The sequence below is a fragment of the Oncorhynchus kisutch genome, unplaced genomic scaffold, assembly GCF_002021735.2.
Source record: "Oncorhynchus kisutch isolate 150728-3 unplaced genomic scaffold, Okis_V2 scaffold788, whole genome shotgun sequence".
Lineage (NCBI taxonomy): Eukaryota > Metazoa > Chordata > Actinopteri > Salmoniformes > Salmonidae > Oncorhynchus > Oncorhynchus kisutch.
The window spans coordinates 109,466-136,209 of record NW_022262733.1 but is presented as its reverse complement, the minus strand read 5'-3'; the positions used below and the strand labels follow the sequence as shown (position 1 = coordinate 136,209).

The following is a 26,744-nucleotide window of genomic DNA, read 5'->3' as shown; positions in this document are numbered from 1 at the left end:
AGGAAGAAGCCAACTCGGCTAGTTGTCAAATTAGCAAAAGCTGACTAGCCAGCTAATGTATTGGTGGGAGACTAGTGTCAGTGGTTTTCTGAATAGAGAGCAAATTTGGGTTTTATCATGGTGTTTCCACTGTAGAAAACACTTTAAACGACACCCAAGGGATTTCACCCCACACCTTCCTCTTGTTCGAGCGCATAAACAAGGTAAGGTCAGCTAGCTACCCAGCTAATTGTAGCCATTATCCTCTACTCACTTTTGAGCTGACATAGTTAGCGAAGTGTTGTCCAGTTATACTTATATTTCCTTTACTTATTTTGCCTGGGATCGTAGCTAAGTAGGTCGCTACGTCAGCTAGCGAACCCCCTCAGAACTAGACAGCTAGCTAACTAGCTAGGTTAGCTAACTCTCTTGTTTTGACAACCAGTCAAGTCTAAATATCCAACGCTAGCTAAAAGGGGAAGTAATTGGCTAATATTGCATCTTGTTTAGCTGAATTTACTGTGGAATGTCAACCGAACAACAGATATGTCAGTTTGCTAGCAGTGTTAGCTAGCTTGATAACAGAGCACCTTACTAGGGCTGCTGATTAGGTTGTTTTGGCATTTAACTTTAAAGCTCTGGTTTTGTCCTCACCGACGACAGTTGCTACTGCCACCAGGGGCAGAGTAGAGATGCCTGTCTCGCTATCATTCCCTGTCCCTCTCCATCCACCTGTGCCTCCCAAATGGCACCCTATTCCCTATAAAGTGCACTACTTCTGACCAGAACCCTATGGCAAATGGCACCCTATTCCCTTTATAGTGCACTACTGTTGACCAGAACCCATAGAGCACAGGTCAAAGTAGTGAATTATAAAGGTATTAGGGTGCCATTTGGAATGAACACTCATATCCAGGACCAAGGACAGTTGACCTGGCAATTCATTAACCAGCTGACTAACTATTTTAAAAGGACCAAGGACAATTCACCTGGCAATTCATTAACCAGCTGACTAACTATTTTAAAAGGACCATGGACAGTTGACCTGGCAATTCATTAACCAGCTGACTAACCATTTTAAAAGGACCAAGGACAATTCACCTGGCAATTCATTAACCAGCTGACTAACCATTTTAAAAGGACCATGGACAAATCACCTGGCAATTCATTAATCAGCTGACTAACCATTTTAAAAGGACCATGGACAATTCACCTAGCAATTCATTAATCAGCTGACTAACCATTTTAAAAGGACCCTGGACAGTTGACCTGGCAATTAATTAATCAGCTGACTAACCATTTTAAAAGGACCCTGGACAGTTTACCTGGCAATTCATTAATCAGCTGACTAACCATTTTAAAAGGACCCTGGACAGTTGACCTGGCAATTCATTAATCAGCTGACTAACCATTTTAAAAGGACCATGGACAGTTGACCTGGCAATTCATTAATCAGCTGACTAACCATTTTAAAAGGACCCTGGACAGTTGACCTGGCAATTCATTAACCAGCTGACTAACCATTTTAAAAGGACCAAGGACAATTCACCTGGCAATTCATTAACCAGCTGACTAACCATTTTAAAAGGACCATGGACAGTTGACCTGGCAACTCATTAACCATCTGACTAACCATTTTAAAAGTTGTGTATAAATATATAATGTTAATGTTATAGAAGATTGATCAGTGTGATTGGTGTGTGTGATCTGTGATTGATGGGTTGTAGGAGTTAATAACTGTATCTCTCCTGGCATTGGTCGTTTTCTAGGTGTGAATGACCGACGTGGTGTCCCCCACTGCGCTCAGCGAAGTCCAGCTCCGCCTCCTCTGCCACGATGACATAGGCAGCGTCAAGCTGCTGTGCGGTGATTGGTTCCCCATCGAGTGAGTACTGCGCCACGCGGCCAATAGCAACACAGATCGTATCGTGTTCACTAGAGAGAAAGCTGAGTGAAACTGTGGTGGGACTTTAACTTGTCTAATAAGAACAGATTTTCACTTTCCGTTTCAAAATGCTTTGTTGAGCCCCACTGAACACAACCCAGGGCACCTGTCCTCTCCTACCTGTCCTCACCTGTCCTCACCAGTCACCTTAATACAGCTGAAGTCTTCCTCACCTGTCACCTTAATACAGTTGAAGTCTACATCACCTGTCCTCACCTGTCCCCTGTCACCTTAATACAGCTGAAGTCTACATCACCTGTCCTCACCTGTCCCCTGTCACCTTAATACAGCTGAAGTCTACATCACCTGTCCTCACCTGTCCCCTGTCACCTTAATACAGCTGAAGTCTACATCACCTGTCCTCACCTGTCCTGACCTGTCCCCTGTCACCTTAATACAGCTGAAGTCTACTCATTCTATTTACCACCTGTACCTACCTTAAGGCATATTAGGCCTATAAGCCATTTAGCGAACGCTTTTATCCCAAGTGACTTAGACATGCATTTTCCATATGAGTGGCCCCAGCAGGAATCTAACCTCTGATCCTCACCTGTCCTCCAACAGGTACCCAGACTCATGGTATAATGACATCACATCCAACAAGAAGTTCTTCTCCCTCGCCGCCATCTTCAAGGGAGGCATCGTGGGAATGATCGTAGCTGAGATCAAGGGCCGGACCAAAGTACACAGAGAGGTACGGGTGCTGGGGTAGAGGTGGTCCTGACTGACAGTACACAGAGAGGTACGGGTGCTGGGGTAGAGATGGTCCTGACTGACAGTACACAGAGAGGTACGGGTGCTGGGGTAGAGATGGTCCTGACTGACAGTACACAGAGAGGTACTGGTGCTGGGGTAGAGATGGTCCTGACTGACTCACTGACTGACAGTACACAGAGAGGTATGGGTGCTGGGGTAGAGATGGTCCTGACTGACAGTACACAGAGAGGTACGGGTGCTGGGGTAGAGGTGGTCCTGACTGACTGACAGTACACAGAGAGGTACGGGTGCTGGGGTAGAGATGGTCCTGACTGACTCACTGACTGACAGTACACAGAGAGGTACGGGTGCTGGGGTAGAGATGGTCCTGACTGACTGACAGTACACAGAGAGGTACTGGTGCTGGGGTAGAGATGGTCCTGACTGACTGACAGTACACAGAGAGGTACGGGTGCTGGGGTAGAGATGGTCCTGACTGACTCACTGACTGACAGTACACAGAGAGGTACGGGTGCTGGGGTAGAGATGGTCCTGACTGACTGACAGTACACAGAGAGGTACTGGTGCTGGGGTAGAGATGGTCCTGACTGACTGACAGTACACAGAGAGGTACGGGTGCTGGGGTAGAGATGGTCCTGACTGACTCACTGACTGACGGTACACAGAGAGGTACGGGTGCTGGGGTAGAGATGGTCCTGACTGACTGACAGTACACAGAGAGGTACGGGTGCTGGGGTAGAGATGGTCCTGACTGATAGTGGTACGTGTGCTGGGGTAGAGAAGGTCCTGACTGACAGTACACAGAGAGGTACGGGTGCTGGGGTAGAGATGGTCCTGACCGACTGACAGTACACAGAGAGGTGCTGGGGTAGAGATGGTCCTGACTGACAGTACACAGAGGTGTACTGGTGCTGGGGTAGAGATCGTCCTGACTGACAGTACACAGAGAGGTACGGGTGCTGGGGTAGAGATGGTCCTGACTGACAGTACACAGAGAGGTACGGGTGCTGGGGTAGAGATGGTCCTGACTGACAGTACACAGAGAGGTACGGGTGCTGGGGTAGAGATGGTCCTGACTGACTGACAGGACAATTGAACATGTTTTCAGGAGAGATGTCCGTTATAGACTGTGAATGTAGTCCATATTGAACATGTTGTTGGAAGCTGAATGTATTGACAGACAGTAGTTAGTGGGGTCATATTAAAGTCAGGGTTGGGGTCATATTAAAGTCAGGGTTGGGGTCATATTAAAGTCAGGGTTGGGGTCACATTAAAGTCAGGGTTGGGGTCACATTAAAGTCAGGGTTGGGGTCACATTAAAGTCAGGGTTGGGGTCATATTAAAGTCAGGGTTGGGGTCATATTAAAGTCAGGGTTGGGGTCACATCAAAGTCAGGGTTGGGGTCACATTAAAGTCAGGGTTGGGGTCATATTAAAGTCAGGGTTGGGGTCATATCAAAGTCAGGGTTGGGGTCATATCAAAGTCAGGGTTGGGGTCATATTAAAGTCAGGGTTGGGGTCATATTAAAGTCAGGGTTGGGGTCATATTAAAGTCAGGGTTGGGGTCATATTAAAGTCAGGGTTGGGGTCATATTAAAGTCAGGGTTGGGGTCATATTAAAGTCAGGGTTGGGGTCATATTAAAGTCAGGGTTGGGGTCATATTAAAGTCAGGGTTGGGGTCATATTAAAGTCAGGGTTGGGGTCATATTAAAGTCAGGGTTGGGGTCATATTAAAGTCAGGGTTGGGGTCATATTAAAGTCAGGGTTGGGGTCATATTAAAGTCAGGGTTGGGGTCATATTAAAGTCAGGGTTGGGGTCATATTAAAGTCAGGGTTGGGGTCACATTAAAGTCAGGGTTGGGGTCACATTAAAGTCAGGGTTGGGGTCATATTAAAGTCAGGGTTGGGGTCATATTCAAGTCAGGGTTGGGGTCATATTCAAGTCAGGGTTGGGGTCATATTCAAGTCAGGGTTGGGGTCATATTCAAGTCAGGGTTGGGGTCATATTCAAGTCAGGGTTGGGGTCATATTCAAGTCAGGGTTGGGGTCATATTCAAGTCAGGGTTGGGGTCATATTCAAGTCAGGGTTGGGGTGGGGTCATATTCAAGTCAGGGTTGGGGTCATATTCAAGTCAGGGTTGGGGTCATATTCAAGTCAGGGTTGGGGTCATATTAAAGTCAGGGTTGGGTCATATTAAAGTCAGGGTTGGGGTCATATTAAAGTCAGGGTTGGGGTCATATTAAAGTCAGGGTTGGGGTCATATTAAAGTCAGGGTTGGGGTCATATTAAAGTCAGGGTTGGGGTCATATTAAAGTCAGGGTTGGGGTCATATTAAAGTCAGGGTTGGGGTCATATTAAAGTCAGGGTTGGGGTCACATTAAAGTCAGGGTTGGGGTCACATTAAAGTCAGGGTTGGGGTCACATTAAAGTCAGGGTTGGGGTCATATTAAAGTCAGGGTTGGGTTCACATTAAAGTCAGGGTTGGGGTCACATTAAAGTCAGGGTTGGGGTCACATTAAAGTCAGGGTTGGGGTCACATTAAAGTCAGGGTTGGGGTCACATTAAAGTCAGGGTTGGGGTCACATTAAAGTCAGGGTTGGGGTCACATTAAAGTCAGGGTTGGGGTCATATTAAAGTCAGGGTTGGGGTCATATTAAAGTCAGGGTTGGGGTCATATTAAAGTCAGGGTTGGGGTCACATTAAAGTCAGGGTTGGGGTCACATTAAAGTCAGGGTTGGGGTCACATTAAAGTCAGGGTTGGGGTCACATTAAAGTCAGGGTTGGGGTCACATTAAAGTCAGGGTTGGGGTCACATTAAAGTCAGGGTTGGGGTCATATTAAAGTCAGGGTTGGGGTCATATTAAAGTCAGGGTTGGGGTCATATTAAAGTCAGGGTTGGGGTCATATTAAAGTCAGGGTTGGGGTCATATTAAAGTCAGGGTTGGGGTCATATTAAAGTCAGGGTTGGGGTCATATTAAAGTCAGGGTTGGGGTCACATTAAAGTCAGGGTTGGGGTCACATTAAAGTCAGGGTTGGGGTCACATTAAAGTCAGGGTTGGGGTCACATTAAAGTCAGGGTTGGGGTCACATTAAAGTCAGGGTTGGGGTCACATTAAAGTCAGGGTTGGGGTCATATTAAAGTCAGGGTTGGGGTCATATTAAAGTCAGGGTTGGGGTCATATTAAAGTCAGGGTTGGGGTCATATTAAAGTCAGGGTTGGGGTCATATTAAAGTCAGGGTTGGGGTCATATTAAAGTCAGGGTTGGGGTCAATCCCTTTTAAATGTCAGTTCACTCAGGAGGAACACATCCATTCCAATAGTTTTCTATGAGGATCAATTGGAATCTGAAGTTGTATTACTATCTGTAATGTAAATGGGTTTGAGCCCAACACTGATAATAGTAGTTGTGTTTCCAGTAGTGCCGTTAGTTCCACATCCCCGTCACTCACATTCCTTTGGAACAGTCTGAAATGGAACACACTGACATTCTACATTCTGTTTATAGTCTCCTACTAATTAGACCTGAAGCAGCCGGAGGGAGGGGTGGAGGGGAAGAGGAGGAGGAGGAGGTGGGGGGGTGGAGGAGGGGACGAGGGGAGAGAAGGAGGGGATGAGGTGAGGAGGGGAGAGGAGAGAATGAGGGTGGGGGGTGGAGAGGAGGGGGGGGTGGGGATGGAAGGGTGGAGGAGAAAAGGAGGGTGGTAATGGAGGAGGGGGGCATGAGGTGGAGGGGTATTGAAGAGTAATGGAGAGAGGTGGAGGGGGTTGTGTTGCTCGGTATACATCTGCAGGATGGAGACATCCTAGCCTCTAGATTTCCTGGTGTTAGTCAGTGTTTATAAGTACTAATAGCTGTGTATAACCTCTCCTCTCTGCAGGATGGAGACATCCTGGCCTCTAGATTTCCTGGTGTTAGTCAGTGTTTATAAGTACTAATAGCTGTGTATAACCTCTCCTCTCTGCAGGATGGAGACATCCTAGCCTCTAGATTTCCAGTGGACACCCAGGTGGCTTACATCCTGAGTCTGGGGGTGGTGAAGGAGTTCAGGAAACATGGAATAGGTAGGTACATTGCCACACTGACGAGTCATGGAGGTCTAGTGGTTAGAGCGTTGGACTAGTAACCGGAAGGTTGCAAGTTCAAATCCTCGAGCTGACAAGGTACAAAGCTGTTGCAGTGACCGTTTTACTGCCACACTGGCGAGTCATGAGTCATGGAGGTAGTCAAATTCCACATGACTGTGAAGTCACGGTAATTAGGCTTCGCCAAGCTCGGATGCTGCTGATGGGGCGGCAGGGTAGCCTAGTGGTTAGAGTGTTGGACTAGTAACCGGAAGGTTGCAAGTTCGAATCCCCGAGCTGACAAGGTACAAATGTGTCGTTCTGCCCCTAAACAAGGCAGTTAACCCACTGTTCCTAGGCCGTCATTGAAAATAAGAATTTGTTCTTAACTAACTTGCCTAGTTAAATAAAGGTAAAATATGTAAAAAATTTGTAGCCTACCAAACTTGCTAACTGCCTGGTACTTCAGCACTCTATTGTCCCTCTAATCACTCTGACATCAATGCAAATGTATTCGAAAAATCTAATCCAATACTTCATGAGTGCCCATGTTGCGCATAATTTCTATAGGCTATGCAATTGCAGGAGAAAAAAACAGAGTGATGGCCTCTAATAAAAAGAGGAGGATCCCATCAGCTTTCTATAGGCTAGTGCTTTTGCCGTTTGTTAGACCTACTCATCTAGTTGGCTGATAAAGTGAATGTGGAGAGTTCTTCCAATATCTTCAATATGCACCTCGGAATTGGATAAGGACGCTCGCAGGTGCATCCCCGACGCGTCTGTCTTCACTTGTAGCCTGTGAGAAAGACCTTGATCTCGTGACGGAGAGCCATATGAGTGAGAGACGCTTCGGATTGCTCAGCACACTCAGGGAGAAGGTCACAACGCAGCACTCCGGGCCCCAAAAGGCACAGCTATATTTTTTTAGGGTGAGTTATGGCCGCAAAGGGGATGCAGCCGTGAAATACGAGATATTATCAAGTGCTTGTCAAATTGTGAATGAGAGACTATTAGAGTGTGTACAGCCTACGCAAACAAACTTAGCAGAGCTCAATGCCTTTTTTAAGCAAACATTTTTCAAATCTTCATTAGAGTCTCATCATGCAGCCTTACAATGTCTTAAACATCTAAACATATAGCCCAACGGTAGTAGAACAACTCAAGCTACATTAATAACTCTACATGAAGCATATAGGAGGACCTGTTTCTCTAACTGCTCAACACAGAATAGCCGAATGTGCTTCCTTCAAATCACAGTCACTCACACACTGTCACTCTGCTTCCTTCAAATCACAGTCACTCACACACTGTCACTCTGCTTCCTTCAAATCACAGTCACTCACACACAGTCACTCTGCTTCCTTCAAATCACAGTCACTCACACACTGTCACTCTGCTTCCTTCAAATCACAGTCACTCACACACTGTCACTCTGCTTCCTTCAAATCACAGTCACTCACACACTGTCACTCACACACAGTCACTCACACACTGTCACTCTGCTTCCTTCAAATCACAGTCACTCACACACTGTCACTCTGCTTCCTTCAAATCACAGTCACTCACACACTGTCACTCACACACAGTCACTCACACACTGTCACTCTGCTTCCTTCAAATCACAGTCACTCACACACTGTCACTCACACACAGTCACTCACACACTGTCACTCTGCTTCCTTCAAATCACAGTCACTCACACACTGTCACTCACACACAGTCACTCACACACAGTCACTCACACACAGTCACTCACACACTGTCACTCTGCTTCCTTCAAATCACAGTCACTCACACACTGTCACTCACACACAGTCACTCACACACAGTCACTCACACACAGTCACTCACACACAGTCACTCACACACTGTCACTCACACACTGTCACTCTGCTTCCTTCAAATCACAGTCACTCACACACTGTCACTCACACACTGTCACTCACACACAGTCACTCACACACAGTCACTCACACACTGTCACTCTGCTTCCTTCAAATCACAGTCACTCACACACTGTCACTCACACACAGTCACTCACACACTGTCACTCACACACTGTCACTCACACACAGTCACTCACACACAGTCACTCACACACTGTCACTCTGCTTCCTTCAAATCACAGTCACTCACACACAGTCACTCACACACAGTCACTCACACACTGTCACTCTGCTTCCTTCAAATCACAGTCACTCACACACAGTCACTCACACACAGTCACTCACACACAGTCACTCACACACAGTCACTCACACACAGTCACTCACACACAGTCACTCACACACTGTCACTCTGCTTCCTTCAAATCACAGTCACTCACACACTGTCACTCACACACTGTCACTCACACACTGTCACTCACACACAGTCACTCACACACAGTCACTCACACACTGTCACTCTGCTTCCTTCAAATCACAGTCACTCACACACTGTCACTCACACACAGTCACTCACACACTGTCACTCACACACTGTCACTCACACACAGTCACTCACACACAGTCACTCACACACTGTCACTCTGCTTCCTTCAAATCACAGTCACTCACACACTGTCACTCACACACAGTCACTCACACACAGTCACTCACACACAGTCACTCACACACAGTCACTCACACACAGTCACTCACACACAGTCACTCACACACAGTCACTCACACACAGTCACTCACACACAGTCACTCACACACAGTCACTCACACACAGTCACTCACACACAGTCACTCTGCTTCCTTCAAATCGTTTGGAGAAAGTATTTATATTGTATTCAGCTTTGTTCAATTGTATTCTTCCTATTTGAAAATAATGTAAAATATTGGCAGGTAATTCTAAGCATGTCTTGTCTGTTAAGTGAACTAGTGTCGCCCACAGCCATATGGCAGAGCCAGATCAGGACCTAATAATAAGGACAACTCAGAGTTATGCTATTCTGTTCTTCTTCGTTTTCTTCATATGATGCTCCTTTAGACCTGTCTAAAATAAATAGTTATTGTGAAGGTGTAGGTTATATTACATGGATTTGACTTTTTAAAATGGCTTGTAGGCTGTGTGTGGGAACCGGGAGATGCAAAATGTGTTTATGTTAATTAACCTGTCACTCACCGTGAGACCGGCAGTTATTTGCATGACAATTATCGGCTGACAATTTTTGTGACCGCCACAACCCTAGGTACACTCACAGTCACTCACTCACTCACTCACTCACACAGTCACTCACTCACTCACACAGTCACTCACTCACTCACTCACTCACTCACTCACTCACTCACTCACTCACTCACTCACTCACACACTCACTCACTCACTCACTCACTCACACAGTCACTCACACAGTCACTCACTTAGTCACTCAGTCAGTCACTCAGTCACTCACTGCCCTGCTACTCTCCTCTTCTCCCCCTCCCAGGCTCCTTGCTGCTGGACAGTCTGAAGGAACACATCTCCACCACGGCCCAGGACCACTGCAAGGCCATCTACCTCCACGTGCTGACAACCAACACCACGGCTATACACTTCTACCACAACAGGTAGGTGGAGACCTGCTATACACTTCTACCACAACAGGTAGGTAGGTAGAGACCTGCTATACACTTCTACCACAACAGGTAGGTAGGTAGAGACCTGCTATACACTTCTACCACAACAGGTAGGTAGGTAGAGACCTGCTATACACTTCTACCACAACAGGTAGGTAGGTAGAGACCTGCTATACACTTCTACCACAACAGGTAGGTAGGTAGAGACCTGCTATACACTTCTACCACAACAGGTAGGTAGGTAGAGACCTGCTATACACTTCTACCACAACAGGTAGGTAGGTAGAGACCTGCTATACACTTCTACCACAACAGGTAGGTAGGTGGAGACCTGCTATACACTTCTACCACAACAGGTAGGTAGGTAGAGACCTGCTATACACTTCTACCACAACAGGTAGGTAGGTAGGTAGAGACCTGCTATACACTTCTACCACAACAGGTAGGTAGAGAAACTAGTTGTTCAACTACTCCACAAATGTCTTGTTAACAAACTATAGTTTAGGCAAGTTGGTTAGGACATGTACAAGTTGACACAAGTCATTTTTCCAACAAGAGTTTACAGACAGATTATTTCACTTATAATTCACTCTATTACAATTCCAGTGGGTCAGAAGTTCACATACAGTTGAAGTCGGAAGTTTACGTACACCTTAGCCAAATATATTTAAACTCAGTTTTTCACAATTCCTGACCTATAATCCTAGTAAAAATTCCCTGTCTTAGATCAGTTAGGATCACCACTTTATTTTAAGAATGTGAAATGTCAGAATCAAAGTAGAGAGAATGATTTATTTCAGCTTTTATTTCTTTCATCACATTCCCAGTGGGTCAGAAGTTTACATACTCAATTAGTATTTGGTAGCATTGCCTTTAAATTGTTTCACTTGGGTCAAATGTTTTGGGTAGCCTTCCACAAGCTTCCCACAATAAGTTGGGTGAATTTTGGCCCATTCCTCCTGACAGAGCTGGTGTAACTGAGTCAGGTTTGTGGGCCTCCTTGCTCGCACACGCTTTTTCAGTTTTCAGCCCACAAATTTTCTATAGGTTTGAGGTAAGGGCTTTGGGATGGCCACTCAAATACCTTGACTCTGTTGTCCTTAAGCCATTTTGCCAAAACTTTGGAAGTATGCTTGGGGTCATTGTCCATTTGAAGACCCTAGATATAGCTACTGGGTGTATATGTGTTTTTAGATATAGCTACTGGGTGAATATGTATTTTTAGATATACAGTGGGGCAAAAAAGTATTTAGTCAGCCACCAATTGTGCAAGTTCTCCCACTTAAAAAGATGAGAGGCCTGTAATATTCATCATAGGTACACTTCAACTATGACAGACAAAATGTGGGGGAAAAATATACAGAAAATCACATTTTTAGGATTTTTTATGAATTTATTTGCAAATTATGGTGGAAAATAAGTATTTGGTCAATAACAAAAGTTTATCTCAATACTTTGTTATATACCCTTTGTTGGCAATGACAGAGGTCAAATGTTTTCTGTAAGTCTTAACAAGGTTTTCACACACTGTTGCTGGTATTTTGGCCCATTCCTCCATGCAGATCTCCTCTAGAGCAGTGATGTTTTGGGGCTGTTGCTGGGCAACACGGACTTTCAACTCCCTCCAAAGATTTTCTATGGGGTTGAGATCTGGAGACTGGCTGGGCCACTCTAGGACCTTGAAATGCTTCTTACGAAGCCACTCCTTTGTTGCCCGGGCGGTGTGTTTGGGATCATTGTCATGCTGAAAGACCCAGCCACGTTTCATCTTCAATGCCCTTGTTGATGGAAGGAGGTTTTCACGCAAAATCTCACAATACATGGCCCCATTCATTATTTTCTTTACACTGATCAGTCGTCCTGGTCCCTTTGAAGAAAAACAGCCCCAAAGAATGATGTTTCCACCTCCATGCTTCACAGTAGGTATGGTGTTCTGTGGATGCAACTCAGCATTCTTTGTCCTCCAAACACGACGAGTTGAGTTTTTATCAAAAAGTAGAATTTTGGTTTCATCTGACCATATGACATTCTCCCAATCTTCTTCTGGATCATCCAAATGCTCTCTAGCAAACTTCAGACGGGCCTGGACATGTACTGGCTTAAGCAGGGGGACACGTCTGGCACTGCAGGATTTGAGTCCCTGGCGGCGTAGTGTGTTACTGATGGTAGGCTTTGTTACTTTGGTCCCAGCTCTCTGCAGGTCATTCACTAGGTCCCCTCGTGTGGTTCTGGGATTTTTGCTCACCGTTCTTGTGATCATTTTGACCCCACGGGGTGAGATCTTGCGTGGAGCCCCAGATCGAGGGAGATTATCAGTGGTCTTGTATGTCTTCCATTTCCTAATAATTGCTCCCACAGTTGATTTCTTCAAACCAAGCTGCTTACCTATTGCAGATTCAGTCTTCCCAGCCTGGTGCAGGTCTACAATTTTGTTTCTGGTGTCCTTTGACAGCTCTTTGGTCTTGGCCATAGTGGAGTTTGGAGTGTGAGTTTGAGGTTGTGGACAGGTGTCTTTTATACTGATAACAAGTTCAAACAGGTGCCATTAATACAGGTAACGAGTGGAGGACAGAGGAGCCTCTTAAAGAAGAAGTTACAGGTCTGTCAGAGCTAGAAATCTTGCTTGTTTGTAGGTGACCAAATACTTATTTTCACCATAATTTGCAAATAAATTCATTAAAAATCCTACAATGTGATTTTCTGGATTTTTGTTTCTCATTTTGTCTGTCATAGTTGAAGTGTACCTATGATGAAAATTACAGGCCTCTCTCATCTTTTTAAGTGGGAGAACTTGCACAATTGGTGGCTGACTAAATACTTTTTTGCCCCACTGTAGCTACTGGTTGTATATGTGTTTTAAAATGATAATATAAAAGACATGAATCCCAACAGAGACTTCACGCAGCATCACTACCTACCTTACTACTACTCCATACGAGGGGTGCTGAAAGATGGGTTCACCTACGTACTGTACATCAACGGAGGGCATCCGCCCTGGACACTCTTATATCCTTTACTACTGGGGGGGGGGCATCCGCCCTGGACGCTCTTATATCCTTTACTACTGGGGGGGGGGGCATCCGCCCTGGACGCTCTTATATCCTTTACTACTGGGGGGGGGGGGGGGGGGACAAGTGTGTGTGAGATGTTGTTGATAGTTGGTTTGGGGGGGGGGGGGGGGGGGGTAGGAGTCTTGATATGACCATGTGGAGCTCCTGATCTAACGTAGATGTGTCACAGCAAGGGGGTGGGGTTAGGAGTCTTGATATGACCATGTGGAGCTCCTGATCTAACGTAGATGTGTCACAGCAAGGGGGGGGCGAAGACCTTAAACAGTCAATATTTATTTGTTTTTATTTGTAATTTATATATTTATTTAACTTTTTAAATGTGGCGTAAGTTGTGTCGATCAGTGGTAAAAACATCCAAATGTAATCCCCGACAGAGATGGCCGCCTCGCTTCGCGTTCCTAGGAAACTATGCAGTTTTTTGTTTTTTTACGTGTTATTTCTTACATTAGTACCCCAGGTCATCTTAGGTTTCATTACATACAGTCGAGAAGAACTACTGAATATAAGATCAGCGTCAACTCACCATCAGTACGACCAAGAATATGTTTTTCGCGATGCGGATCCTGTGTTCTGCCTTACAAACAGGACAACGGAGTGGATTACATGCAGCGACCCAAAAAAACGACTCAGAAAAAGAGGGAAACGAAGCGGTCTTCTGGTCAGACTCCGGAGACGGTCACACCGTGCACCACTCCCTAGCATTCTTCTTGCCAATGTCCAGTCTCTTGACAACAAGGTTGATGAAATCCGAGCAAGGGTAGCATTCCAGAGGGACATCAGAGACTGTAACGTTCTCTGCTTCACGGAAACATGGCTAACTGGAGAGACGCTATCCGGAGCGGTGCAGCCAGCGGGTTTCTCCACGCATGGCACCGACAGAAACAAACATCTTTCTGGTAAGAAGAGGGGCGCTGGCGTATGCCTTATGGCCAACGTGACATGGTGTGATGAAAGAAACATACAGGAACTCAAATCCTTCTGTTCACCTGATTTTAGAATTCCTCACAATCAAATGTAGACCGCATTATCTACCAAGAGAATTCTCTTCGATTATAATCACAGCCGTATATATCCCCCCCCAAGCAGACACATCGATGGCTCTGAACAAACTTTATTTAACTCTCTGCAAACTGGAAACGATTTATCCGGAGGCTGCATTCATTGTAGCTGGGGATTTTAACAAGGCTAATCTGAAAACAAGACTCCCTAAATTTTATCAGCATATCGATTGCGCAACCAGGGGTGGAAAGACCCTGGATCATTGTTACTCTAACTTCCGCAACGCATATAAGGCCCTGCCCCGCCCCCCTTTCGGAAAAGCTGACCACGACTCCATTTTGTTGATCCCTGCCTACAGACAGAAACTAAAACAAGAAGCCCCCACGCTGAGGTCTGTCCAACGCTGGTCTGACCAAGCTGACTCCACACTCCAAGACTGCTTCCATCACGTGGACTGGGAGATGTTTCGTATTGCGTCAGACAACAACATTGACGAATACGCTGATTCGGTGTGCGAGTTCATTAGAACGTGCGTTGAAGATGTCGTTCCCATAGCAACGATTAAAACATTCCCTAACCAGAAACCGTGGATTGATGGCAGCATTCGTGTGAAACTGAAGGCGCGAACCACTGCTTTTAATCAGGGCAAGGTGTCTGGTAACATGACTGAATACAAACAGTGCAGCTATTCCCTCCGCAAGGCTATCAAACAAGCTAAGCGCCAGTACAGAGACAAAGTGGAATCCTAATTCAACGGCTCAGACACAAGAGGCATGTGGCAGGGTCTACAGTCAATCACGGAAGAAACCCAGCCCAGTCACGGACCAGGATGTCTTGCTCCCAGGCAGACTAAATAACTTTTTTGCCCGCTTTGAGGACAATACAGTGCCACTGACACGGCCTGCAACGAAAACATGCGGTCTCTCCTTCACTGCAGCCGAAGTGAGTAAGACATTTAAACGTGTTAACCCTCGCAAGGCTGCAGGCCCAGACGGCATCCCCAGCCGCGCCCTCAGAGCATGCGCAGACCAGCTGGCCGGTGTGTTTACGGACATATTCAATCAATCCCTATACCAGTCTGCTGTTCCCACATGCTTCAAGAGGGCCACCATTGTTCCTGTTCCCAAGAAAGCTAAGGTAACTGAGCTAAACGACTACCGCCCCGTAGCACTCACTTCCGTCATCATGAAGTGCTTTGAGAGACTAGTCAAGGACCATATCACCTCCACCCTACCTGACACCCTAGACCCACTCCAATTTGCTTACCGCCCAAATAGGTCTACAGACGATGCAATCTCAACCACACTGCACACTGCCCTAACCCATCTGGACAAGAGGAATACCTATGTGAGAATGCTGTTCATCGACTACAGCTCGGCATTCAACACCATAGTACCCTCCAAGCTCGTCATCAAGCTCAAGACCCTGGGTCTCGACCCCGCCCTGTGCAACTGGGTACTGGACTTCCTGACCGGCCGCCCCCAGGTGGTGAGGGTAGGCAACAACATCTCCTCCCCGCTGATCCTCAACACTGGGGCCCCACAAGGGTGCGTTCTGAGCCCTCTCCTGTACTCCCTGTTCATCCACGACTGCGTGGCCACGCACGCCTCCAACTCAATCATCAAGTTTGCGGACGACACAACAGTGGTAGGCTTGATTACCAACAACGACGAGACGGCCTACAGGGAGGAGGTGAGGGCCCTCGGAGTGTGGTGTCAGGAAAATAACCTCACACTCAACGTCAACAAAACTAAGGAGATGATTGTGGACTTCAGGAAACAGCAGAGGGAACACCCCCCTATCCACATCGATGGAACAGTAGTGGAGAGGGTAGCAAGTTTTAAGTTCCTCGGCATACACATCACAGATAAACTGAATTGGTCCACTCACACAGACAGCATCGTGAGGAAGGCGCAGCAGCGCCTCTTCAACCTCAGGAGGCTGAAGAAATTCGGCTTGTCACCAAAAGCACTCTCAAACTTCTACAGATGCACAATCGAGAGCATCCTGGCGGGCTGTATCACCGCCTGGTATGGCAACTGCACCGCCCTCAACTGTAAGGCTCTCCAGAGGGTAGTGAGGTCTGCACAACGCATCACCGGGGGCAAACTACCTGCCCTCCAGGACACCTACACCACCCGATGCCACAGGAAGGCCATAAAGATCATCAAGGACATCAACCACCCGAGCCACTGCCTGTTCACCCCGCTATCATCCAGAAGGCGAAGTCAGTACAGGTGCATCAAAGCTGGGACCGAGAGACTGAACAACAGCTTCTATCTCAAGGCCATCAGACTGTTAAACAGCCACCACTAATATTGAGTGGCTACTGCCAACACACTGTCAATGACACTGACTCTACTCCAGCCACTTTAATCATGGGAATTGATGGGAAATGATGTAAATATATAAACAATGCTTATATAATGTTACTTACCCTACATTATTCATCTCATATGCATACGTATATACTGTACTCTATATCATCGACTGCATCCTTATTTAATACATGTATCACTAGCCACTTTAACTATGCCACTTGGTTTACATACTCATCTCATATGTATATACTGTACTCGTTATCATCTACTGTATCTTGCCTATGCTGCTCTGTACCATCACTCATTCATATATCCTTATGTACATATTCTTTATCCCCTTACACTGTGTATAAGACAGTAGTTTTTTTGGAATTGTTAGTTAGATCACTTGTTCGTTATTACTGCATTGTCGGAACTAGAAGCACAAGCATTTCGCTACACTCGCATTAACATCTGCTAATGTAGTTTTTTTGGAATTGTTAGTTAGATCACTTGTTCGTTATTACTGCATTGTCGGAACTAGAAGAACAAGCATTTCGCTACACTCGCATTAACATCTGCTAACCATATTTGTATGTGACAAATAAAATTAGATTTGATTTGATTCTCTCCTTCTCTTATCCTCTCTGTCTGTACGTCACAACTCTGATCTCTCTCCTTCTCTCATCCTCTCTCTCTGTACGTCACAACTCTGATCTCGCATTAACCATGTGTATGTGACCAATAACATTTGATTTGATTTGATTTATTTAGAAATGGAAGACGGCAACGCGTGAAGACTGTGCACGGGTATGTACACTTCCCCTAGGCACAATTCTGGAATTCAAGCCTGAAGTGGAGAATTGAATTGGAATTCAAGCAGGAAGTGGAGATTTGAATTGGAATTCAAGCAGGAAGTGGAGATTTGAATTGGAATTCAAGCAGGAAGTGGAGATTTGAATTGGAATTCAAGCAGGAAGTGGAGATTTGAATTGGAATTCAAGCAGGAAGTGGAGATTTGAATTGGAATTCAAGCAGGAAGTGGATAATTGAATTGGAATTCAAGCAGGAAGTGGATAATTGAATTGGAATTCAAGCAGGAAGTGGAGATTTGAATTGGAATTCAAGCAGGAAGTGGAGATTTGAATTGGAATTCAAGCCTGAAGTGGAGAATTGAATTGTACCGGGTCACCGCACCGGGTCCCCCGACAGCCCACTGTACCGGCCCACCATACCGGGTCCCCCGACAGCCCACCGTACCGGATCCCACGACAGCCCACCGTACCGGGTCCCCCGACAGCCCACCGTACCGGGTCCCCCGACAGCCCACCGTACCGGGTCCCCCGACAGCCCACCGTACAGGGCCAACATATTGTTGGCATTGCCAACGACATTGTTGTCTCAGTCTGGTGTTGACATGTAGTTGTCTCTGTCTGGTGTTGACATGTAGTTGCCTCAGTCTGGTGTTGACATGTAGTTGCCTCAGTCTGGTGTTGACATGTAGTTGCCTCAGTCTGGTGTTGACATGTAGTTGTCTCTGTCTGGTGTTGACATGTAGTTGCCTCAGTCTGGTGTTGACATGTAGTTGCCTCAGTCTGGTGTTGACATGTAGTTGCCTCAGTCTGGTGTTGACATGTAGTTGCCTCAGTCTGGTGTTGACATTCTGAATGATCAAAACGACAGTTGAATGTTTATTGACCAACTGTTCCTTCTCCTTCATGTTTATCCCTTGGGTTTTCTTCCCAGCTTGCCAGCATAAGATCAATTACAATAACACAGATATTTAAACAAACTATTCAAAAAAGAAATCCACCTGCAATAAAGCATGCTGGGAAATATGATAATGATGGGCGTGGTTTTGAGAATTCTACTCTACACAGAGTGAAAATGACACAATCACTTCTGGTTATTAACACCAACACTTTACAATACTGAGTGTTCATTCAACTCCTAAATGAATGGAGAGTGGAATTACACTCTACCCTTTTTAGTGTTTTTGCTTTAGACAGACACAGAACATGATCGGTGGAGACGGGAATCGAACCCTGGTCTCCAGTGGGGAAGCTGGGAGTGTTGCCCACATGACCACGGCTCAGGATGGTCCACCAGTTTCCTGGTCTCCAGTGGGGGAGCTGGGAGTGTTGCCAACATGACCACGGCTCAGGATGGTCCACCAGTTTCCTGGTCTCCAGTGGGGAAGCTGGGAGTGTTGCCCACATGACCACGGCTCAGGACGGTCCACCAGTTTCCTGGTCTCCAGTGGGGAAGCTGGGAGTGTTGCCCACATGACCACGGCTCAGGATGGTCCACCAGTTTCTACTATCAAGCTTGTTTCTAACAGTGCATTGAAGCAATTGACAACATGTAAATGTTACAATTGTTTTTTGTTGAAATATAAAAATAGTGTTTTTTTGTTGTTAACCAATCTCATATTTAAATAACAAAAGGGGTTGGGGATTATTGTAGTTGTTTTTAGAGCAGGAAGTTGTGTTCTCCACAATGTGCCAAACCAATTGGAGAAGATGGATAACGCAATAAAGCAATAAGAAAAATCATGTTTATTTATAATGGCTTTAAAAAAATATATCAGCTGATGTCTCAAAGGGCTGTACAGAAACCCAGCCTAAAACACCAAACAGCAAGCAATGCGGGTGTAGAAGCACGGTGGCTAGGAAAAACTCCCTAGAAAGGCCAGAACCTAGGAAGAAACCTAGAGAGGAACCAGGCTCTGAGGGGTGGCCAGTCCTCTTCTGGCTGTACTGGGTAGAGAGGAACCAGGCTCTGAGGGGTGGCCAGTCCTCTTCTGGCTGTACTGGGTAGAGAGGAACCAGGCTCTGAGGGGTGGCCAGTCCTCTTCTGGCTGTGCCGGGTGGAGAGGAACCAGGCTCTGAGGGGTGGCCAGTCCTCTTCTGGCTGTACTGGGTAGAGAGGAACCAGGCTCTGAGGGGTGGCCAGTCCTCTTCTGGCTGTACTGGGTAGAGAGGAACCAGGCTATGAGGGGTGGCCAGTCCTCTTCTGGCTGTACTGGGTAGAGAGGAACCAGGCTCTGAGGGGTGGCCAGTCCTCTTCTGGCTGTGCCGGGTAGAGAGGAACCAGGCTATGAGGGGTGGCCAGTCCTCTTCTGGCTGTACTGGGTAGAGAGGAACCAGGCTCTGAGGGGTGACTAGTCCTCTTCTGGCTGTACTGGGTAGAGAGGAACCAGGCTCTGAGGGGTGGCCAGTCCTCTTCTGGCTGTACTGGGTAGAGAGGAACCAGGCTCTGAGGGGTGGCCAGTCCTCTTCTGGCTGTACTGGGTAGAGAGGAACCAGGCTCTGAGGGGTGGCCAGTCCTCTTCTGGCTGTACTGGGTAGAGAGGAACCAGGCTCTGAGGGGTGGCCAGTCCTCTTCTGGCTGTACTGGGTAGAGAGGAACCAGGCTCTGAGGGGTGACTAGTCCTCTTCTGGCTGTGCTGGGTAGAGAGGAACCAGGCTCTGAGGGGAGGCCAGTCCTCTTCTGGCTGTGCCGGGTGAAGAGGAACCAGGCTCTGAGGGGAGGCCAGTCCTCTTCTGGCTGTGCCGGGTGAAGAGGAACCAGGCTCTGAGGGGTGGCCAGTCCTCTTCTGGCTGTACTGGGTAGAGAGGAACCAGGCTCTGAGGGGTGGCCAGTCCTCTTCTGGCTGTACTGGGTAGAGAGGAACCAGGCTCTGAGGGGTGGCCAGTCCTCTTCTGGCTGTACTGGGTAGAGAGGAACCAGGCTCTGAGGGGTGGCCAGTCCTCTTCTGGCTGTACTGGGTAGAGAGGAACCAGGCTCTGAGGGGTGGCCAGTCCTCTTCTGGCTGTGCTGGGTAGAGCGGAACCAGGCTATGAGGGGTGGCCAGTCCTCTTCTGGCTGTACTGGGTAGAGAGGAACCAGGCTCTGAGGGGTGGCCAGTCCTCTTCTGGCTGTACTGGGTAGAGAGGAACCAGGCTCTGAGGGGAGGCCAGTCCTCTTCTGGCTGTACTGGGTAGAGAGGAACCAGGCTCTGAGGGGTGGCCAGTCCTCTTCTGGCTGTACTGGGTAGAGAGGAACCAGGCTCTGAGGGGTGGCCAGTCCTCTTCTGGCTGTACTGGGTAGAGAGGAACCAGGCTCTGAGGGGTGACCAGTCCTCTTCTGGCTGTACCGGGTGGAGAGGAACCAGGCTATGAGGGGTGGCCAGTCCTCTTCTGGCTGTACCGGGTAGAGAGGAACCAGGCTATGAGGGGTGGCCAGTCCTCTTCTGGCTGTACCGGGTAGAGAGGAACCAGGCTCTGAGGGGTGACCAGTCCTCTTCTGGCTGTACTGGGTAGAGAGGAACCAGGCTATGTGGGGTGACCAGTCCTCTTCTGGCTGTACTGGGTAGAGAGGAACCAGGCTCTGAGGGGTGGCCAGTCCTCTTCTGGCTGTACTGGGTAGAGAGGAACCAGGCTCTGAGGGGTGACCAGTCCTCTTCTGGCTGTACCGGGTGGAGAGGAACCAGGCTATGAGGGGTGGCCAGTCCTCTTCTGGCTGTACCGGGTAGAGAGGAACCAGGCTATGAGGGGTGGCCAGTCCTCTTCTGGCTGTACCGGGTAGAGAGGAACCAGGCTCTGAGGGGTGACCAGTCCTCTTCTGGCTGTACTGGGTAGAGAGGAACCAGGCTATGTGGGGTGGCCAGTCCTCTTCTGGCTGTACTGGGTAGAGAGGAACCAGGCTCTGAGGGGTGGCCAGTCCTCTTCTGGCTGTACTGGGTAGAGAGGAACCAGGCTCTGAGGGGTGACCAGTCCTCTTCTGGCTGTACTGGGTAGAGAGGAACCAGGCTCTGAGGGGTGGCCAGTCCTCTTCTGGCTGTGCCGGGTGGAGAGGAACCAGGCTCTTGAGGGGTGGCCAGTCCTCTTCTGGCTGTACTGGGTAGAGAGGAACCAGGCTCTGAGGGGTGGCCAGTCCTCTTCTGGCTGTACTGGGTAGAGAGGAACCAGGCTATGAGGGGTGGCCAGTCCTCTTCTGGCTGTACTGGGTAGAGAGGAACCAGGCTCTGAGGGGTGGCCAGTCCTCTTCTGGCTGTACTGGGTAGAGAGGAACCAGGCTCTGAGGGGTGACCAGTCCTCTTCTGGCTGTACCGGGTGGAGAGGAACCAGGCTATGAGGGGTGGCCAGTCCTCTTCTGGCTGTACCGGGTAGAGAGGAACCAGGCTATGAGGGGTGGCCAGTCCTCTTCTGGCTGTACCGGGTAGAGAGGAACCAGGCTCTGAGGGGTGACCAGTCCTCTTCTGGCTGTACTGGGTAGAGAGGAACCAGGCTATGTGGGGTGACCAGTCCTCTTCTGGCTGTACTGGGTAGAGAGGAACCAGGCTCTGAGGGGTGACCAGTCCTCTTCTGGCTGTACTGGGTAGAGAGGAACCAGGCTATGTGGGGTGACCAGTCCTCTTCTGGCTGTACTGGGTAGAGAGGAACCAGGCTCTGAGGGGTGGCCAGTCCTCTTCTGGCTGTACTGGGTAGAGAGGAACCAGGCTCTGAGGGGTGGCCAGTCCTCTTCTGGCTGTACTGGGTAGAGAGGAACCAGGCTCTGAGGGGTGGCCAGTCCTCTTCTGGCTGTACTGGGTAGAGAGGAACCAGGCTCTGAGGGGTGGCCAGTCCTCTTCTGGCTGTACTGGGTAGAGAGGAACCAGGCTCTGAGGGGTGGCCAGTCCTCTTCTGGCTGTACTGGGTAGAGAGGAACCAGGCTCTGAGGGGTGGCCAGTCCTCTTCTGGCTGTACTGGGTAGAGAGGAACCAGGCTCTGAGGGGTGGCCAGTCCTCTTCTGGCTGTACTGGGTAGAGAGGAACCAGGCTATGAGGGGTGGCCAGTCCTCTTCTGGCTGTACTGGGTAGAGAGGAACCAGGCTATGTAGGGTGACCAGTCCTCTTCTGGCTGTACTGGGTAGAGAGGAACCAGGCTCTGAGGGGTGACCAGTCCTCTTCTGGCTGTACTGGGTAGAGAGGAACCAGGCTCTGAGGGGTGGCCAGTCCTCTTCTGGCTGTACTGGGTAGAGAGGAACCAGGCTATGTGGGGTGACCAGTCCTCTTCTGGCTGTACTGGGTAGAGAGGAACCAGGCTCTGAGGGGTGGCCAGCCCTCTTCTGACTGTACTGGGTAGAGAGGAACCAGGCTATGTGGGGTGGCCAGTCCTCTTCTGGCTGTGCCGGGTAGAGAGGAACCAGGCTCTGAGGGGAGACCAGTCCTCTTCTGGCTGTACTGGGTAGAGAGGAACCAGGCTCTGAGGGGTGGCCAGTCCTCTTCTGGCTGTACCGGGTAGAGAGGAACCAGGCTCTGAGGGGTGGCCAGTCCTCTTCTGGCTGTACTGGGTAGAGAGGAACCAGGCTATGTGGGGTGACCAGTCCTCTTCTGGCTGTACCGGGTAGAGAGGAACCAGGCTCTGAGGGGTGGCCAGTCCTCTTCTGACTGTACTGGGTAGAGAGGAACCAGGCTATGTGGGGTGGCCAGTCCTCTTCTGGCTGTGCCGGGTGGAGATTATAACAGAACATGGCCAAGATGTTCAAACGTTCCTAGATAACCAGCAGGTACAATAATAATAATAGTCATTACAGTAGCCAATACAGATTGAAGAAGAGTATTGAGCATTTCCAGAATGATTTCATGCTGTTCGTCTTAAACCGCTTCAACAGCTCTGATATTCACTCATTGGATTGGTTATATTTAGGACCATGTTTTACATCTTTGGCTTGTATGTTTTAATGTGAAAACACATTCCTGAACGTTTTCAGAATTCAGGGGACATTTAGACGTTTATCAGGACTAGTCCCTCTTAGTTCGTTAAGAGTTTGAGTTAGTCTGGAATTGGAGATCAGTTGAATTAAATTATAAATGGAAGAACTGTTATAGAATATTACATTGATGGAATTGAATTTGTGTAATTGATCCCAACCTTGCTACATAAATCCTATAGTCCTTGACGGTCCTCTTGCACTGACTACATCCAACACATTGGCTCGGCCCTGGCCAGCCTCAGTCCCTGCTCGATCCCCCAGAGACTCTACAGACAGGCCCAGTCTCTGCTCCGCAGCCTGATACCCTGGTCCGGCATCGCATCCAAGACTGGGATCCAGTACAGCAGGACCATGTGACAGTACAGGTGTGTATTTGGGAGAGGGAGGGGGGGGTGTATCCAGTACAGAAGGACCATGTGACAGTACAGGTGTGTATTTGGGAGAGGGAGGGGGGGGTGTATCCAGTACAGCAGGACCATGTGACAGTACAGGTGTGTATTTGGGAGAGGGGGGGGTGTATCCAGTACAGCAGGACCATGTGACAGTACAGGTGTGTATTTGGGAGAGGGGGGGGGGTGTATCCAGTACAGAAGGACCATGTGACAGTACAGGTGTGTATTAGGGAGAGGAGGGGGGGGGGGGGGGTGTATCCAGTACAGCAGGACCATGTGACAGTACAGGTGTGTATTAGGGAGAGGAGGGGGGGGGGGGGGGGGGTGTATCCAGTACAGAAGGACCATGTGACAGTACAGGTGTGTATTAGGGAGAGGGGGGGGGGGGGGGGTGTATCCAGTACAGCAGGACCATGTGACAGTACAGGTGTGTATTAGGGAGAGGGGGGGGTGTATCCAGTACAGCAGGACCATGTGACAGTACAGGTGTGTATTAGGGAGGGGGGGGGGGGGGTGTATCCAGTACAGCAGGACCATATGACAGTACAGGTGTGTATTAGGGAGAGGGGGGGGGGTGTATCCAGTACAGCAGGACCATGTGACAGTGCAGGTGTGTATTTGGGAGAGGGGGGGGGGGGGGGGTGTATCCAGTACAGAAGGACCATGTGACAGTACAGGTGTGTATTTGGGAGAGGGGGGGGGGGTGTACACTATGTGTTGTTGTTTGACTTTCATTTAACTCAATACTCTCTCTCTGTCTCTCTCTCTCACTCACTCACAAAATTCAAGGGGCTTTATTGACATGGGAAACATGTGTTAACATTGCCAAAGCAAGTGAGGTAGATAATATACAAAAGTGAAATAAACAATCAAAATTAACAGTAAACATTACACATTCTCTGTCTCCCCTCTTGTTTCTGTCTCTCCCCTCTCTGTCTCTCTCCTCTCTCCCCTCTCTGTCTCTCTGTCTCTCTCCTCTCTCCCCTCTCTGTCTCTCCCATCTCTGTCTCTCTCCTCTCCCCCCTCTCTGTTTATCTCTGTCTCTCTCCTCTCCCCTCTCCCCTCTCTCTGTTTATCTCTGTCTCTCTCCTCTCTGTTTATCTCTGTCTCTCTCCTCTCTGTTTATCTCTGTCTCTCTCCTCTCTGTTTATCTCTGTCTCTCTCCTCTCCCCTCTCTCTGTTTATCTCTGTCTCTCTCCTCTCCCCTCTCTCTGTTTATCTCTGTCTCTCTCCTCTCCCCTCTCTCTGTTTATCTCTGTCTCTCTCCTCTCCCCTCTCTCTGTTTATCTCTGTCTCTCTCCTCTCCCCTCTCTCTGTTTATCTCTGTCTCTCCCCTCTCCCCCCTCTCTGTTTATCTCTCTCTCTCTCTCCTCTCCCCTCTCTGTCTCTATGTCTCTCTCCTCTCCCCTCTCTGTTGATCTCTGTCTCTCTGTCTCTCTCCTCTCCCCCCTCTCTGTTATCTCTGTCTCTCTCCTCTCTGTCTCTCTCCTCTCCCCCCTCTCTGTTTATCTCTGTCTCTCTCTCTCCTCTCTGTCTCTGTCTCTCTCCTCTCCCCTCTCTCTGTTTATCTCTGTCTCTCTCCTCTCCCCTCTCTCTGTTTATCTCTGTCTCTCTCTCTCCTCTCTCCCCTCTGTCTCTCTCTCTCTCCTCTCCCCTCCCCTCTGTTTATCTCTGTCTCTCTCTCTCCTCTCTCCCCTCTCTGTTTATCTCTCTCTCTCTCCTCTCCCCCCACTCTGTTTATCTCTGTCTCTCTCCTCTCTGTTTATCTCTGTCTCTCCCCTCTGTCTCTCTCCTCTCCCCCTCTCTGTTTATCTCTGTCTCTCTCCTCTCTCTCCTCTCTGTTTATCTCTGTCTCTCTCCTCTCCCCCCACTCTGTTTCTCTCTCTCTCCTCTCCCCCACTCTGTTTATCTCTGTCTCTCTCCTCTCTGTCTCTCTCTCTCCCCACTCTGTTTATCTCTGTCTCTCTCCTCCCTCTCACCTTCTTTTCTCTCCCCATGTCTGTTTATCTCTGTCTCTCTCCTCCCTCTCACCTTCTTTTCTCTCCCCTCTCTGTTTATCTCTCTCTCTCCTCTCTCCCCTCTGTTTATCTCTCTCTCTCCTTCTCCCCTCTCTGTTTATCTCTGTCTCTCCTCTCTCCCCATGTCTGTTTATCTCTGTCTCTCTCCTCCCTCTCACCTTCTTTTCTCTCCCCATGTCTGTTTATCTGTCTCTCTCCTCTCTCCCCTCTCTGTTTATCTCTCTCTCTCCTCTCTCCCCTCTCTGTTTATCTCTCCTCTCTCCCCTCTCTGTTTATCTCTCCTCTCTCCCCTCTCTGTTTATCTCTCTCTCCTCTCTCCCCTCTCTGTTTATCTCTCTCTCTCCTCTCTCCCCTCTCTGTTTATCTCTGTCTCTCTGTCTCTCTCTCCTCTCCCCTCTCTGTCTCTCTCTCTCTGTCTCTCCCCTCTCTGTTTATCTCTGTCTCTCTGTCTCTCTCTCCTCTCCCCTCTCTGTCTCTCTCCTCTCTGTTTCTCCCCATGTCTGTTTTTCTTCATGGTGTTTTCCCCTGTGTTCTTCAGGACCCTCTGACCTCATCTGACCCCCCCCACCACTCGGAACCCTGGGAAGACTGAGGGCTGAGACCCACCACCACTCAGAACCCTGGAAAGACTGAGGGCTGAGACCCCCTAACCAAGACACCCAGCCACTAAGCCCAGACCCTACAAACCAAGCCACCCACCACCACTCGGAACCCTGGGAAGACTGAGGGCTGAGACCCCCCAACCACCAACCAAGACACCCAGCCACTAAGCCCAGACCCTACAAACCAAGCCACCAAGCCGCCCAGCCCACCAAACCAAGCCACCCAGCCCACCAAACCAAGCCACCCAGCCCACCAAACCAAGCCACCCAGCACACTAAACCAAGCCACCCAGCCCACCAAACCAAGCCACCCAGCCCACTAAACCAAGCCACCCAGCCCACCAAACCAAGCCACCCAGCCCACTAAACC

General features: G+C 48.7%; 1 protein-coding gene across 1 annotated transcript; it reads left to right on the top strand.

Annotated features, from left to right (window-relative positions):
• LOC109886506 (N-alpha-acetyltransferase 60) lies at nucleotides 1-26,633 on the top strand. The gene is made up of 8 exons (XM_031816409.1): nucleotides 1-203; nucleotides 1,749-1,864; nucleotides 2,489-2,618; nucleotides 6,610-6,706; nucleotides 10,125-10,245; nucleotides 13,147-13,260; nucleotides 23,563-23,727; nucleotides 26,311-26,633. The coding sequence occupies exons 2-7, from the start codon at nucleotides 1,755-1,757 to the stop codon at nucleotides 23,717-23,719; spliced, it is 729 nt and encodes a 242-aa protein (XP_031672269.1). The 5' UTR covers nucleotides 1-203; nucleotides 1,749-1,754; the 3' UTR covers nucleotides 23,720-23,727; nucleotides 26,311-26,633.
• Nucleotides 26,634-26,744: the final 111 nt, after the last annotated feature.

Excerpts from the sequence above, each read along its gene's own strand:
- LOC109886506 (XM_031816409.1), top strand. The coding sequence starts at position 1,755 with ATGACCGACGTGGTGTCCCCCACTGCGCTCAGCGAAGTCCAGCTCCGC. Across the intron at positions 6,707-10,124 it reads GTTCAGGAAACATGGAATAG|GCTCCTTGCTGCTGGACAGT; the intron begins GTAGGTACATTG and ends TCCCCCTCCCAG. Across the intron at positions 13,261-23,562 it reads CATCCGCCCTGGACACTCTT|TGACTACATCCAACACATTG; the intron begins ATATCCTTTACT and ends GTCCTCTTGCAC.